This window comes from Oryza sativa, chromosome 3, assembly GCF_034140825.1.
Source record: "Oryza sativa Japonica Group chromosome 3, ASM3414082v1".
Lineage (NCBI taxonomy): Eukaryota > Viridiplantae > Streptophyta > Magnoliopsida > Poales > Poaceae > Oryza > Oryza sativa.
The window spans coordinates 269,700-286,284 of NC_089037.1; the positions used below are offsets into that span (position 1 = coordinate 269,700).

Here is a 16,585-nt window from a genome sequence, read left to right on the forward strand (position 1 = left end):
AAAAGCATCATATCATACCGGTAGCAATCTTGCTATATACTTGTCGACAAATTTTCTCTCAAAAATTTGACAGATGTAATTACAGGACAATCATAGTGTAATTACACTGTAACTTACATATAATTACACTGTAACTACAATGTAACTTTTAAAAATCTCTCTGTAACATGTTATTTCGGTAAAATGGAGGTCGTGGAAATAAATCCTTTTACATATATGTGTGTTGTGATATTTTTTTTCTTCCTCACTAGAACAAATCTTGTAATAAATCTAACGATTCAAAATTACGTAATCTTACATACAAGTTACACTGTAGTTACATACAAGTTACAGTATAATTATACTACGATTGTACTATAATTGCATCTATCAAATTTTTAGGAGAAAATTTATCGACAAATTTATAGGTGGTCCCTACTGGTAGATTTGTTTTTTTAACCGAAGATCGATCAGAGCTAATCATGATGCGGGTAATTAGGCTAATTAGTTATGAAATAGTTAGTGAGATTAATCCCTTCTCGCGAACGTTCGTGGCTGTTTCCCGTGTAGGGTAGTACGCCTACTATACCTAGAGATCCTAGTACTAGTACTCCAGTACAATCCTTTCTACTCCTACTCCGTAAATAGTACTACTACTAGGTTGTGGATTCCTCTTGATTGATACAGATCTGGGAATTGAACCCAATACCCCTACTCGGCGGTGACTAGTACACCTTATCTCTTCGAAACCCTAGCTAAGAGCCGTCGCTTTATCTCTTTTCTCTTCTTCTTCTTCCCTTGTACTCCTCCGATCCCCAATCTCATCTATCACCACCTGACCTGATCTTTCCCTGCAGATCTCATTGAGAAAGAGAAGAGAAGAGATATTCTTTTTTCCAAAGAAGAAAATCTTGGCCGCGCGCGCGAGATCTTTGCGCAAAAGATGATATATGATGCCTGATCGATCTTCTCGTTTCGGATCTTATTATTGCTCGGCTAATTAGTATTATTAACGCTGCTAGCCAGGGCCTTTGATCCGCGTGGTCGTGGTCGTCGGTGAGGCAGCCGGGCAGGCCGACTCCCATGCATGGAAGCTCGCTTCAGGGTCAAGTCAACTGATTATGTTTTTCATTAATTTGTTGGTAATTAATTTTTTTATATGTACGTACATATATATATAGCTCGGATGGTTTGGTATTTCTTTCTCAGATCTATATATATTGCAAGGGGATCGGAGTGTCGTTAGTTACACGGTATTTATTATAGAGTTTTTGGGATAGAGAGAGATTTCTGACTATTAGCTAGACTAGACTGAAGGCTTTTGTTTCTTTTCTTCTTTGATTTGATCTGATCTGTTCAATGGAGAACATTTTTATGGAAGCCGAGGGCAGGGGATAGCTAGCCGGAGGTGCTCCTAGTCCGTGATATGGAAGGGGCTATATATTCAACTGCAACGCTATTGGTCCTCCAATCCATTTTATCTCGGTACTGTTTCAGATTATATATGTTTTTATGTTTTTTACTGCTGGGCTGATGCTGAGAGATACACCACCATTTTTTTTCTGAGCCAGGCCCCTGAAACTCAAGTTGTTTTGATACAATTACAATTAATAATCAACAACTGGGTGGTTGTGGTGAAAACTCTCAGCATTGCAAGACCAATGCCCCTCAGCCTGGACAGCACAAAGGCACATTACACCATGATGATGGCGCCCACTAAATAAATTTGTTACCACCTACCATTTTTCATCGTTGTGTGTTTGGATTACTGAGCGTGAACAAAGGGGTCCTATATATCTGTTGGACTGAGCAGGGAAAGATAGATAGTACTTGAGGGGGATGGTGCTCTATCTTTGTTGGATTGTACTGTCTTACTGATTAGCGATTTCTATTCATGTGTCGGTTAGCTCAATAGCTGTTAAACTTTATATTTGATAACTATTTTATATATATTTTGGGCTGATAATACTAGGACTTCTTTGGGAGGAGGGCTTAGCTATTCCTCAAGTTTAGAGTTAGTTTTGTTAAGATCACAGTAGTTGGATTTTCTTGACGATGGCTCATTGACTACTGTATTTTATTACAACTAGCTTTCTCATGTAACTTGAGTTGGATCATTGATGATATTCTGTTTGTTTGATTTTTGACAATGACAATTACTTCTGTTACAAAATCTTTTTTGTATTTGATTTTTGAGATTCACATTTTACTTTTTGCAATTTAATATTTGATTTGCGTTTTATCTGTGAGATACTTGGATTTTAATATTTGATTTTTAAGATAGATTTCTAGGTAGGTAGGTAGATAAATAGGTATTGAGAGAGATGGAGGAAGAGCGAGAGGGAGGGCGAAGGAGAGGGATTGTTTTGATCATCACCATGTATGTTGTTGTGTGTGAGTTTTATACTGAGTGTAGCGAAGAAACTGACCCTAGGTTAACTTTTGGTCGTTAGTCTTCTTCTGCGTCTACATTTGCTTGTAGCAGTATAATAGAGTCTGCTGCTTCATGGGTTTTGATGTCACTTTTGCTTGCCAAATTCTTTCTACTCATGTTTAGAGTTAGGGTAGAGCAATGACAGCTCTGCTAGTGCAAACAACAATGTGGCCAGTACTGTATCTGTATACAGTACAAGTTTTGCCTAGTAGCTAGTGTGGCTCCTTCTGACTGCATCTAATTTGATTTCTTTCCCCATTTGTAATTTTAACTCTATACTCTGACGGTGCAATATGGCGTCAATTGAAACAATTTTTACTAGTTTTTGGATTGAGCCTGTGACCTGTTTGGATGTTTTCTTTATTTTGAACTGTTTTGCAGATATGGGACACTTCAATCTTTGTGGCTGATTTCTTGTTTCTCAAGATTGTACATCCATGAGACAATTGAATCCCTAGACTAGCACAGGCCATTTCCAGTGTATAGTAGAGCAGTGATAAAAATGCAAGACATGCAGAAATGGAATAACAAAAATTCAAAAAAAAATCAGAAGGCTCTCATAGTGTGGCATGAAACTTTAAAAAATTCTGTACTGTTGATAATTACTGCCACAAATATTCAGAATTTGATCTGTTTTATCGACAGCTGGTGCTGATTGATATTTTGAATTTATTTCCTATAGAAAACAAATGTTATTAGTCATATCTTCAAAGGTATATTTCATACTCTTTAAGTTGCAAACTTGCAATGCTTTTCAATGTTGCCCTATATGTATCATCGTGCCAATTAACTCTAAATGAATTTACAGTTAGGTTAGGATTTCTGTCTGTTGTAACAATATTCCTGATACATACTTTTGTAACACATGGCTAACTATCTAACTAATAATCATACTCATGTCAATTCGTCCTTCATTATTGCTTGCAACATTTGATCTTAATTGGCTCAACCAGGAGTTGGTTCTCTAATTTGCTCTACCGAATTTTGTTAGAATGGCACCAATAATCAGATATGTTTAGGCTATTGATATATCTGCATTTTTCTTCATTGAGAATGGTAAGTTTTTTTGTGCAAATATTAGCTTCTGATTTATTAGTTTTGTTAGAATTGCCGTGTTTTGATTGCAGCCTTTGGTGTTGTACTTCATGGTTAACTAACCATGCCTGCCTTATTACAGAGAAGGTAAGGATTCAACCAGGGAACGAGGGAGGTGGGAGGCCAGGTACAATGGGCTATTAGGGAGGATAGTGCAAAGGATCATCACGTGAGCAAGCTAAAGAGTGATGCATTTTGATTTTTTTTCCTTTTGTATTTGTTTCTGTCTAATCATCATTTTATTTTTGTTTCTCTGTAGGTGACTGAACAAAAAAAACTTGCTGAAGCATTTTCTAACTGTGGGCAAGCAAGATATGTACTCTTTTCTATCTGTGGACAAGTAGTCCTGTCTGAATAGTTTTGGTAGCATTAAACTAGCATATAACATAAGTATCATATAAGTTTTTTCACCAAAACCAAGAAAGCCTTAACTTTCATGCATTTATTTAAAGTGAGTTTGTGGTCGGGAAAAATCAACAAACATGAAGACTTTTAACTCCCCCCATACACAAGAAATGAGAGCTTTACTATCCCAAAGTCTGCATGCATGCATGCATGCAAACTCAATTTGCATGCATAAATGCAATGATACTACATGTCAAACGAAGGGGGTCAGGCCCCATATAAATACTATGATCAATTTGGATTTTTTGATTTTTAGTTATATGATGATCAATATGGAATGAAGGGAGTATTAGAGTTGATTTTGTTACACTATAGCAACTGGATTTCAGAAGGAGGGCTTAGTGATTCCTGTAGTTTAGAGCTATTTGTTTATCTAAATATATAGAGTTAAAGACCGCGCATGATGATTTACTGGAGATTAGTTACACTAATAAAATTTTAAGTTCACATTTTCGTTTCCTCTTTCTTGTTTGTTCCCTTGGTGCTGTTCAATGCTTACTCTTGCATGCGGCTAGCCTTGGTCCTGCCGCCTGAGTGATATCGTGCTATATGGAATAAGCATGACACCCCGCCACTTATTCAGATCATCTGATGCGAGGACCATCTCTGTATAATCTAAATTAATTGATAATTTTTATTTTCAATAGACTATTTGTCTCAGTTATGATGGTGCAAACACATAATTTGTTTGTATAACTATATGAAAGCATTTTGGATTATGTTCAAAATTTGCTGTAGTTGTGATTAAATGGAAATGCCTGCTTGAGCATGGATATTGACTACTGCGAATACACAGTTTGCGTGAAGCTTTATTCACTTGAGTTAAGTTGGTTTTTATTCCTATGGTTCTTGCTGTCTAATCTGAGAGTTTCTTTTTTGTCTTTAAACTGCATGTCTGCCACACGTTTGAGATAACAATCTTTTCTTAAATTTGCTTTCCAAGGCACACGGATTGTCCTAAAATGTTGTGGAATTGGGAAGCATAAATTATCCCAGCCAGCAGAATGTTCTGCATGTTGATATTAATTTAATTTCTTGATTAGGATTGGGGGTGGTAAATTTGCAGATCTGTTTTGCATAGCTGATACATTTTTGTGTCCCCTGTACTTTTTTTCATAACGAATCGTTTCTTCCACTTAAGAATCATTTTTGTATGCCTCCCAGCTTCAAGGGTATAGGAAGGTTTGCAAGATCAACAGTTGGAAACCTAGGCTTTTCATACAGCACTTTCCTTCAACTAGGATTTTAGTGATATCTAATTTCAGGGTTGTCAAGTATATATACTCATTAATTGTTGTAGAGTAGGGCCATGACTAATTTTGCAATTGAGATTTATAGCTAAACTTGGACAAAGAGTTGGCTCACGCACTATTTGTTTTTTGTTTATTTCTAGAGATGTAAGGGGGCAAATCCAACGACTGAGGAACAGGGTGAATGGAGAGCAGCCTTCTCATTATGTATCAGCATGTGATGCAAAGATATATAGTCTTGTTGTAAAGATCAAGATAATCAGATTATTAATTGGACCGTAGACAGTAGCATCAAGAACTTCCTCTTATCTAAAGCTCTAGTTAGGCCTTGTAACTAATTTGCTTGCACTAAAAACTTTTATGGGCATTCAGAGCTTGTTTGGTTGCTGCCCTGGCCTGGGGGCTGTCGCTCAGGCATGTCGATCCAGCCGTAGGCGTACAAAATCGGACGCCTGAGAGTTGCGCCTGAGTCAGGCGAGTTTTCCAGGACACGAAGCAAACAGGCTCTCAGTGACAAGGAAGCTGAAATCAGATGGCAATTAATGTGGATATGATACTTGCGCACAATCTTAACGAAGGTATGTTTAATGCTTTTTTTTAGCTTTGGGTACATCTTGATTGCATTTTGGATGTTTTTTTATTGAGTAAATTGCAGATTGGTCCTGTTTTTATTACCAAAGTGTCACTTTGGGCCACCTCCAATTCAATCTTTTCACTTAAAGCCAGCTATTATTACCAATTCTTTGCAATTTGGGCTAGTGGCCCACCTGTCAGTAGGCGGTGGAGGAGGAAGAGGAGCACGGCACGGCGATGGCGCCCGTGCCCCTAGATTGGCAAAGCAGCGGCGACGATGGCTCCAGCTCCGTGCAGCGGCGCCATCACCACCATGGGCGGCCTGAGCACCGACGCCCTATCCCTCTCCTTCTCTACTGTTGCTCGACCTAGAGAAGAAGAAACAGAAAGAGAGAAGGAAGAAGGAAGAAAGAGAAACAGAAAAGAGGACAGCAGCAGAGGAGTTCGCAAGACTTCTGACAGGTGGGCCACTAGCCCAAATTGCAAAGGATTGGTAACAATAGCTGGCTTTAAGTGAAAAGATTGAATTGGAGGTAGCCCAAAGTGGCACTTTGGTAATAAAAGCTGGACCAATCTGCAATTTACTCTTTTTTATTCTATTAGTGGGTTCAAGGGAATAATATAAGGCAAATTACTTCCTTTTCAAAATCTAGGATACCGTTGACTTTTCGTACTAACATTTGACGTTCGTCTTATTCAAAAATTTAATATAAATATGTAATTGTATAAGCTAAGATTATATTGTAGAAATTTAATATAATTAAATGATATAAGGCAAATGGTCAAACATTATGCTAAAAATCAATGACGTCATACATTTTGAAATGGAGGGAGTACTTGATTTTTGTTCTTGTGAGATGAGGTTGCAAGTCTCCTCTGTAATGATGTATAAACTTGCCTGGCCAAAAATAATAATAATAATAATAATCTGGCCCAACTGTTGTTAGGTTTATTTTGTGACAGAAAATTTCGTGGTAGTAAAAATTCCAGAAAGTAATAGTAGTATATATAGTAGTAAATAATAACAAAGAAGGATTTTTTTTGTCCATGTGGAGCATACTGGGCCCATGGATCTATTTAGTTGGGGATGTGGGCCGAATAAGCTGTTTCGTGGGCCTGCGGATCTGCTAACGAGCTGCTAGGTCTCCATTGGTACCCTGTGCTTGCCTCCTCCATACCCTCGCCTCGAGCTCGAGAAGGGGGGGCGGCGGCTGCTGCTCGCGCTCGGCTACTCCGGCCAAGGACGTCTCCCTCAGCCGGCCCCGACGCCTGCCCTCTTGCCCCAACTTCCCCGCGTTAAGGTAAATTGCATTCCCTCGTCACTTCACTTGGATCATTTCCGTGTTCGCGGTGGCTCTAAGGCCCGCTTTTTTTTTATCATCTCAGATCAAGAACCGAGGGTTTCTCACTGCAAAGGCTTTGGTTTTTTCCTGAGAGGAGATGTCTGGGAAGAGAGCTTTCTGCACGGCAGTGGAGTCTGGCAGAAAAACTCCAGAGTTTTGCTATCTTCTGTATGTTCAGCTATCTCAGAACCTTTGATTTAATTCATATTTTGTAGGATTAGACCTGGTCTATCTCCTGTCCTTGAATTGTTTTTAAAGATTATTACAAGTATGGATTGAGAATGAGGAAAAATAAAAAGAACTACATGATTTCTTTATGATGATGTACCTAAGCCTGCTAATGGACTGGGTTTAAGTGGATATAGTGGGTTGGATTTCAGTGTGGGTTAGCTTTGGGCGGGTGGAAATGGGTTGCTGCACCTGATGGATTGGACTGGTTTGGATGGAGATGGGAAATGGTTTAGATTGGTATAGTTTTGGCTGCAAAAGTTTGGTCCCAGATTGGATTCAACCCATGGGTATCCACTGGATTGGCCCCAATCCCATCGTCTCCCTGAGAAGTCGACAACCACATCGCCGCCATCGCTAGCTCAACTTCGTCGCAGGTGGCTTGCTACCTTCCTCTCCCTCCTCCGGCAAACCTTCTCCCTTCACAAAGTCCCCAAAAAATCAACCATGGCTCCGGATCTTCTGGCTGCCCGCAGCAACAACGGCGGCATCGAAGGCCGTGGCCGTGGCCGCCATCATGGGGGAGAAGGGCGGGGCAACGTGGGGCTTGTGGCGGACAATGGCGGTGCGGTGGTGCGGACTTGGGGGAGAAGTCCTACGGCGGTGCAGCCGTGGTGGTCGCGGCTGTAGTGCTCACGAGCCTCGCGACGGTGAGTCGGTGAACGCGCTCGCGGTGGTCGCGGCATCCCAGCGCTGGTGAGGCTCCTTCGCTGCGGCGGCGACGACGATGTGGCGCACGGGAGCGCCAGATGCTCCCACGACCCTGTACGAGCTCTGCAAGCTGCTCATCCTCCATTGATGCCCTCTGCAAGCTGCTCATCCTCCCGGAGCTGACCGAAGGAGGGAGGAGGAAGAAGATGACGATGCCTGTTGGTGTTCAGAGTAATATTGTGGATTTCCTTTGGGTTGGAAATGGGTTGAGAATGGGTTGAATCCATTTGTCTGCACTTGGTTTGGATTGGTTTGGGCTTGCTCTGTGAGTGGATTGGATTGGTTTGGTTTCTGCAAACTATGAATTGAATTGGATTGGTTTAGAAGTGTACTATAGAGACAAGTGAACTGGGGCGGTTTTGGTCTGGATCTCAGTCCATTAGCAGGCTTAGATGTACCGAATCTAGTTCATTCCTCTTTTTAAATTGCTATCCGGCAGAAAATTTCTCAATCTGTATGTTTAGCTATCTCAGAACTCTGGGTTCAGCCCATATTCGATAAGATTAAACCTGGTCTATCTCCTGTTCTTGAATTATGTAAAGATTATTACAACTATGGATTGATGAGAATGAGTAAAAGAAGATCTTGATTTTTCTTCTTGTGATATGAGTCTGTCAAGTCTCTGATTCCTGTGATGTATAAAATCTATTTGTTTTCTGTTGTTGTGAATTCTCTTGTTCCTCTTTGTAGTGATTTCTTTGCCTACCCACGTTCTGTTTTTTGCCACATCTCTTAGGGGTGTTCTGTTTTTTTTGCCACATCTCTTAGGGGCATTGGAAAAGTAAAATCCCTAGCTGTAGCTAATTCTAGTCCATTTAATTAATTGCAGTGGTTTCAGCGGTGTTGTTGCGCTCCCAGGCGATAGGTTTCAACCTTTGGATGATTTTTTGTCTGAGAATCCTTTTCTGTCACCTATTCCATTAGGAAGGCTCTATGAAAACATTGATCCAGCAAAGCCTTATATGCTAGAGGACCCTATTCGTCGGGCAGTATGGTCTGGATCCCTTGCACCTTATATAGCCAACAAAGTGAAAATGTCCCTGAGCCACATCCTCACTAAGGAAAATGTGGGGGTGCATAAGGATTTTGGCTTGGTGGTGTTCAAAGATGTGCCAAAAAAGAGAGAGGGCATATCTGATTCGAGCGAAAACTACCAACACTACAGCAGTTTCTTGACAGAGACCATACAAAGGCTTCATGGGTCTGAGTCCCTCAATGCCCTTCCAGTGGAAATGGATATATACCTTAAAGATTTGACAGATCCGAATGTTAAGGAGGATGATATTGTGGACCATCCCATAGCACTACCAGGAAGGGTATTTGGGGATGTTTCTGTTGAAGCCTATCGACTACTGTGCAAGCAATATCCTGTAGTAAAGAATGGGAAGGAAATTTCAGCGGATCGCATTATTGAGGCTGTTGGTGCAAAATTCAAGGATGCACTGACTGTGTCTCTTGACAGTGGACTATTGCCAAAATTCTTACCTCTGAAATGGCAGAAGTTATACCCAGCTAACAAATATCCATGGATACCTAAGCCCCAATTGATTATCTCACAAGAAGAGGCTGGAAAAATAGTTATTGAGATTCACCGGCATGGATCTGTCCATTCGGTCGAAGTAGGTGTTGATACTATTGTGACTTCCAATTTCCCTGGCTTTTCTGGTGATAAGTTCACGCGCATGGAGGTACTCGCGCTCATTCGTCACATTTTCCCAGAATATCTCAACACGATATTTAAGGAATTCAAGATGGACAATCTATATGAAGATCTGCAAATTAGGGAAAGAAATCCTATTCCCAGCCTGTACAGTGCTCAGGGCGATGGTGTTTACGCTGAAGTGATTGTCAAGTTCATTGGGTTTTGAAGCTTCGGTAAAATTCTTTATTCCATAGTTTGCTCCACTGTTATGCCAATGACTATATTCCGTCGTTCAGGAACTAACATTTCATTTTCTTCAGGCATGCGGGAGATGTAATGTTTGGATGTCAGCAAGCGCTGCAAGTTCTGATAGCTAAAGAGGTGATTCTGGGTTTTTGGATGGCGTTGTTCCTGTCAAGTACTTAGAGAAGATTGAAACGTGGCCAGGGAGAGAACCGATACCATTTCAAAACTAGAGACCACGGTGTGTAATTTTGGTTATGCATGGCTACTTTTTCAGATGATGGGTGTAATTTTGCAAACAAGTTTCTGTTATGCAAAAACAGAAACTTGTTCAGTTTCAACGTCAGTTTCTTCTCAGTTTCTTCTTTCAGGTTCAACGTCAGGCTGTTCATATTTTCACTCTTCTGTGTGATTTCTAGCTCCAGTAGCTGCATTTTCTGTTCAGAATTCTTCAGTTCCAACTGTGTTTTAGAGAGCTGTAGCTCCAAATCAGATATTTTTGCCAAAGATTGCTGTTGTTGCAGAAGTACTGCATCCTTCTCAGAGTTTAAATCTAAGATTGTGCTTTTTAACTCTCTTGATGTGTTTTCCAGGTCTAACTTTGCATTTTCCAACTCTTCCAGTCCCTTTGTTGATCTGTCAAGATTTTCTGTCAGCTTTATCACTTCCTCTTCCAACTGAGAATGAAGATTCTTAAACCTGTGAAGATCTGCTTCAGTTTGTGTGTGCCTATTGCATTCATCTTGCAGCTGGGCATGGGCATTATCTGCTTCCTGTCTCTTCTGTTCAAGATCTTGCATCAGCATCTGAACCTTCTGTTCAATTTCTTCCAGCTCAGGCTGTAGCTTCAGGAGTTGAGATTCCAGATCAGAAACTCTTTCAACGGACTGCTGGTGTTGAAATAGGGCTGCATCCTTCTCGGTGTTTAACTGTGAAATGGTGCTCCTTAGGCTTTGGATTTCATTTTGAAGTTCGTTCCTTGAATCCGTCAGAGAATTAATTTCATCACGAAGTTCTTGTATAAGCAGCTCAGAGGAGCGGTTTTGTTCAGTAAGGCTCTCAACTTCTTTCTTCAGCTCAGAAACAGCATTCTCAAGATTTACTTTGGTCTGCTTGAGCTCATTCAACTTTTCATTTGCCATCTGGATTTCCATAGTCAGCCTTTGTACTTCTTGACATTGAGCAAGCTCTTTCCCCTCTGAAAGCAGAGCACTTTCAGCCTGCAGGCGCTTATCCTGTTCTTCTTGGAAGGTTAAGTTGAAGCTTTTCAGTTCCTTCTGCTTTTGTTCAAGTTCTTCTTGCTGCATCTTCACCTTTTGATCCAAAGCCTCAAGCTCAGACTGTATTTCACTATTGCGTGCTTCAGCGCTACTCAGCTTCTGAACTTCTGTAGCCATTTCATCAGTTAGCTTCTTGAGGTCATCCTGGGCCTTAGAGAGCTCAGACTCCAGAGTAGATAACCGCTCAGTGGACTGATTATATTGCAGCAGAGACGTGTCTTTGTCAGAATTCAATTTCAAGACGGTATCCTTTAGAACCTGGATTTCATTTTCAGCTTTGTTTGCCCTCTCAGATTCTGATAATATCTGTTGTTTCATGCTGTTGCTCTCGGCTAATAATCTTGAAATCTCTTGTTGCAAATTTACCATCTCATTGCTGATGGCATCACAGCCTTTAACTTCTGGGCTTCCAAAGCTTAGGCCTTTACGCACTTTCACATCAAAACCTTTTCGATTTGGCAGTGCACTGGCTTCCTCAGGGTGTGTACCATTCCTCTTGGAGGTGAATTGCTGTGGTGACACACCTACTCCATCCTTCTGCAGGTCATCCAAATCAAAAGGGAGACGGGTGAAAGTGGGCAGGTCTGGAGTATGTGGTTCCACTTCTTGGCCCGAAGAAGAAGGTGACTCATCAGACATTGGTGGCATCTGATTGGGAAATGCTTCAGAAATCGATTTATGGGCCTGTCGAAGTGCACCGGTGGCCTGATCATACCTTTCTGCCAATGCACGGTAAGCTCGGTAGAACTCCTCCACCAGTTTCATTAGCTCTGGGCGTTTCTTGTAGTACATCTCTGCTCTCCGTGCAAAAGAATCAGCATCTTCATTGAGAAGTTTGATCATAGCTTTCACCTTTGAGTCCATATCTGTTGCATAATTCAAGTGCTGAGGAAGTGAGGTCTTAATTATTGTTTGGAGTTGGTCCGTGTTGCTTTCGTGGCACCAATGGCGGCCTTGGTTGGTCATGACGCGAGGCAGTATTCGTGGTGGTGGGTTAGTCATATCAGCCCCAAGAACTCCAAATGGCTCCAAGAAAATCTCAATGGTGGGGTCTTTTTCTGTGTTTAGCTCATATTCTCATGTTTATTCATTGCTTTGAGGTTTGAGCATATATCATGAAATTGCCATTAGTGTTGCACTAGATATTTACTGGCCAAAGAAGCAGCGATATGCTTTTTTTTGATTGTTTCAATGTAGCAGTATATTTTCAAGGCACATGGTGTGCATGCAAGCCAGTTATTCATACATGGAATTTTTTATCCCCCCCCCCTCCTGATTTACTGCCTTGATGGCAATTTTTGCTGAAATTTTGGCTAGCTGGTTTGAACAGTCTCTTTTATCTAATTCGAGTATGCATGGCTACTTTTTCAGATGATGGGTGTAATTTTGCAAACAAGTTTCTGTTATGCCCGTTTGATAGATGGAGCTAGAATTAGACATTGACGCTGTTCTTACCATGTTGATTGTCAATGAATCCTCCAGCTTATCCGATTCCGTCTGCGGTTACTATTTATATCTTTGTAGTAATGACCCGAAGCTGCATAACACGTGCGGTAGTTTATGGGCAAATATCATAAGCATACAAAGTTTTATTATAAGATGATGCGGGTACAGTCTTAAGCGGTAACATTCAACATTCAACTTGGTTAAGAATGGGAATTATTTTGGGCTTGCTTTCCATCACCGAGGGCACGCAACCTGCGAATGAGTTCGGAAAACTCTACAAATCACGCAAGAGGATATTAGTATTATCGATAATGTTTATAGAAATAGTAGGAACCTTCACAAATGAGTTAGAGATCTACTGCAGAATCGTTCGCTTAATTAGGCATGTCTCAAGCCGCCATGCATCGTCCACTTCCTGTCACATTATTTACTTACCATCAGATACCGTGGACAGAAAAATAGTACAGCTGCTAAGATGTCTATTAGCGATAGCTATTAGTAGGCTTACCTTAAATATAGCAGCATTGGTAGGATTTCTAATAGATGTTGCATGTGTGAATTCGGCAAAAGCTTTCTATGTGAAGGTAGTTCAAAGTCCGACCGCTTAATCGTAGCTGCTAACTACTACTAAAAACTGTCCACATGGTAAGCACTTGAATATGCATCTCCCATCTGTTGAATATATCAGAACCTGCAATAATCATGTTCTTAGGCTCCCATTGGATGGCCTAATTAGCTAAAGAAAAAGCCAAATTAAAAATTTTCAAACTTAATTTTGAGATATTTTCACTATAGTTTCTTTTTCAATATTGGCTTTTAAATCACCAAGAACATATATATATATAAAAGTTTTACCTACAAATTTATTTGTATTTCCTAATAAACTGTTTTGGCTTATTAGGGAAAAAGCCAAACGATGGGGCCCTTAAGATTATCAGTTTACATCGTATAACTGCTAACAACAACATAAGAGTAGAATAAGATATTAGTTTCCGTTTGGGTGAACCCTATATTTTATCTAAAACAAAAAAAAACAATATAGCTCATTGGGGTGAACCCTTAAGAGCAGAATAAGAAATTAGGTCAGCTGCAGTGAGAAAGAACTCAACGAGTTCTTGAACAGAATATTGGTTAAGAGATAACCCGGTATGTTTTTTGGGGGTCATGATCCAATATACCAACTGATTGGTCCTTAAAGTCCAGATGATAACCAAATTCGTCAATGTAATCGAATATGAACCAAGAAGCTTGAGTAAACCTGAATAGGAAAAAAAAATGTTAGTCCCATTCGAAAAAAAAAAGTAGTGTGGTTTTTCATACATGCAAGACAAAGTAATTGACATTTTTGGTTTGGATAATGGCTGCGGGAAACGGGAGGGTTTGCTGGGGTTTTGGACACGGGGGAGAAAACGTTTTAAGAATGGAGAGACGTATTCTATGAGAAACCGCCTTCTTAGTCAGGAAGCGGATTTACACTCAGTAAAAGCAATATAAAAACGACATCTCACATTCTCACCACGTCGTCCTGTATCCATGTCGATGTTTGACCTCCAAGCACAGAAATGTTGGAGGAATTGTCACCCCTTTCCATTCAATTTATACAGTGGTTTCGGTGAACTACCTGGTCGGATTTATTTTCTAAAGAATACCCACGTCTCAAAATAATAATCCATGTGTATGCAAAACAATCTCAGGAAGTTACAGCGTAATACCATTATACCACTATATTATCTTGCCGCACATAAATGCGGTAATTCCGAGTCAACAGTTAACTGCTGGTTCAGCACAAATAAAAACCAAACCAAAGAAGAACAGCGAAAAATAATATCTGCAATTAAATGAGTCCAAAAAGGAAGGAAAAAAAATTAAATGATCTTCCCACATCAAAATGCAACGGGCCGCTACTATTTATGTACATTCCCGCATTTCTTCCGATGATGCCACTGCAGCTAGTGTTACTGATCAGCAGCTCTACATGTTTTTACTAATTAACAAGAAACCGTATTGATCTTTGCAGGGAGGCATCCCAGTCTTCTACCAGCCGGAGCCCCGATGAGCTTGAAGAGTCTCCACGGATTTGCCGGAGTTGAGTAGTAGATGTCGACGGGGCCATTGGTGCAGTTGATGCTTGAGTCGACGACCCTGGTGTGACGGCGACCACGGTGGCGGTCAAGGTAGACGACGATGATGCTGATGTCGTCGTGGAAACGGCGCCTCACTTCTCTATCGTCTTCAGATGGAAGTTGACCTCCCTCTTCCTCGTGGCTTCCTTCAAAGCGGCCTTTACCACTCTGTTTGCTACATCCTACATGAATATTCAGAGGAACTTGGTGTTATCTCATTGTGTGATTCCTCGTTCATTCATGGGGAATAAACTCCCGATGATGGCATGATCGAATGCTGTAGATGTTGTCTGAACTTACCGTTCTTGGATTCTTGAAGACAATCTGCACCGCAGCGTCATCGCTAAGATGCTCCTAGGGACCATCTGAAGCAAATATCAGGAACATATCATTTGGTTTCAGCTTGCGAACTTGAATTGATGGTTCTGCACTAAGAGCTAGCTGCTTTAGAGGAATAGGGGGACCAATGCTACGAAACACGGGATCCATGCTATACTCTTGTTCCTTCAAGTAAACATCACCAATGGTTCTCGATACCTGACAGTAGAAGAGTAAAATTTTAGCCCATGTCTCTAGTATTTGACATAAAAATCTTATGGTATCTTAAGATAATTAGGTAAGTGAACCGAGAGATAAAGCCTGATCAAAATATCAAACCATGTCCAAGTGACCAAGTTCATTACTCTGGTAAGATATAATAAAAGTAGCTGTCATACTTTCACACTTGGCACTATAAATTGTGAAAAGTAAACTATGAAAACAATATAACTCATCGTTTTTCATTAGTTTTCCTGGATAAGCAAGAGTAGCTGTCATACTATGCACAGTTGGCAGTACAAACTGTGAAAACAAAAATACTAAAACTTGGTCATTTTTGCTCGTTTTAAAACAATGACAAATAGTAGTCACAAGCTCACAGCATCTTCTTAAAGCACTGCCTGCTGAACTGGTCCAAGTCCTGGAAACGTGTAAAACGACTTTTAAGTTGTGAAATCTTCAAAGCAAGAACTTTAAGACTAACAATTACTCAATTAGTCTAACACATATGATGAACTGCACCAATCAAGCTATGCAACAAAGGTTGAGTAATTGACAGAAAGGGGCAATTTATTTTAACTCCTTGGACAGTAAGTTCAGGATTTCTGAATTCAATCCTTATGAAGCTCTGATACATCATATGAGAAGTTGCAAAATGCACGAATTCACTCTACCACACAAAGCTGTGGATAAGTTATATCCAGAAGCAACAATTTTTACCACCAAATCCTGGCATACATGCATCAAATTAATTAAGTAAAGAGAAGTATTTTCTCATCGAACTCTCACCTGAATGATCCCCTTCACCCTCCACGCAACCCTGGTGTGCACCAGGATCTGGCCATCCAATCCTGTGGGCTGTGTTGGAGTCACCTCCCGCATCGAGTTCTTCCGCGGCTCTTCTTCACCGAAGAAGAGGAGGGGAGGGGGACACAGGCACCGACTGCAACCACAACACCGTCGTGAGGGGACACTGGCGCCGGTTCCGAAGCCGCCACCGGCCCAGACGTAGCCAGGGGAGGGGAACACCTACGCCGGTCACGTAGGCTTGGCCGCAGGCCCCTTTGCGTTGGCTCCGATGGGCGGCGGTCGTGCAGCCGGCTCCGCTCTTGCGTGCAATGCCCTCTGCTTCCACCCAGCCAACGCCAGCCGGGTCAGCGTAGACCGACCGTCCGGCCGGCACCAGATCCAGCTTTCACCCTCTCCTCTACGTGGATGCGAAGGAGACCACAACGCGTCCGGATAAAGGTAGACGAAGCCGAAGCTGAAGAGGAATCCAAAGAATCCCAAGCCAAC

General features: G+C 41.1%; 2 protein-coding genes and 1 pseudogene across 13 annotated transcripts; 1 reads left to right on the forward strand and 2 right to left on the reverse strand.

Moving 5' to 3' along the window:
* The first annotated feature begins 655 nt into the window (after positions 1-655).
* Positions 656-15,153, forward strand: LOC4331306 (uncharacterized). Of its 12 annotated transcripts, XR_010740239.1 has the most exons (10): positions 656-733; positions 837-1,464; positions 1,551-3,469; positions 3,591-3,677; positions 3,768-5,741; positions 6,792-7,037; positions 7,123-7,247; positions 8,848-9,893; positions 9,981-10,144; positions 11,727-12,442. XR_010740239.1 is itself a non-coding variant. In XM_066308883.1 (8 exons), the coding sequence occupies exons 6-7, from the start codon at positions 7,177-7,179 to the stop codon at positions 9,884-9,886; spliced, it is 1,110 nt and encodes a 369-aa protein (XP_066164980.1). In that variant the 5' UTR covers positions 656-1,464; positions 1,551-3,469; positions 3,591-3,677; positions 3,768-5,741; positions 6,879-7,037; positions 7,123-7,176; the 3' UTR covers positions 9,887-9,893; positions 9,981-10,410. The 12 variants fall into 12 exon arrangements, 4 of the variants coding, with proteins under 4 accessions (XP_066164980.1, XP_066164978.1, XP_066164977.1 ...); XR_010740238.1 differs by having other exon boundaries at positions 656-1,464; XR_003241177.2 differs by having other exon boundaries at positions 656-1,464; positions 1,551-3,677.
* Positions 9,980-12,185, reverse strand: LOC107275429 (protein NETWORKED 1D). Its single transcript, XM_015773944.3, has one exon. It carries the CDS (start codon positions 12,183-12,185, stop codon positions 10,083-10,085), a length of 2,103 nt encoding a protein of 700 aa, XP_015629430.2. The 3' UTR covers positions 9,980-10,082.
* Positions 14,328-16,585, reverse strand: LOC4331309 (probable protein phosphatase 2C 34; annotated as a pseudogene).

Coding starts and splice junctions, on each gene's coding strand:
- LOC4331306 (XM_066308880.1), top strand. CDS start 7,177: ATGTCTGGGAAGAGAGCTTTCTGCACGGCAGTGGAGTCTGGCAGAAAA. Junction 7,248..8,847: donor CCAGAGTTTTGCTATCTTCT/GTATGTTCAGCT, acceptor AATTAATTGCAG/TGGTTTCAGCGGTGTTGTTG.
- LOC107275429 (XM_015773944.3), bottom strand. CDS start 12,185: ATGACTAACCCACCACCACGAATACTGCCTCGCGTCATGACCAACCAA.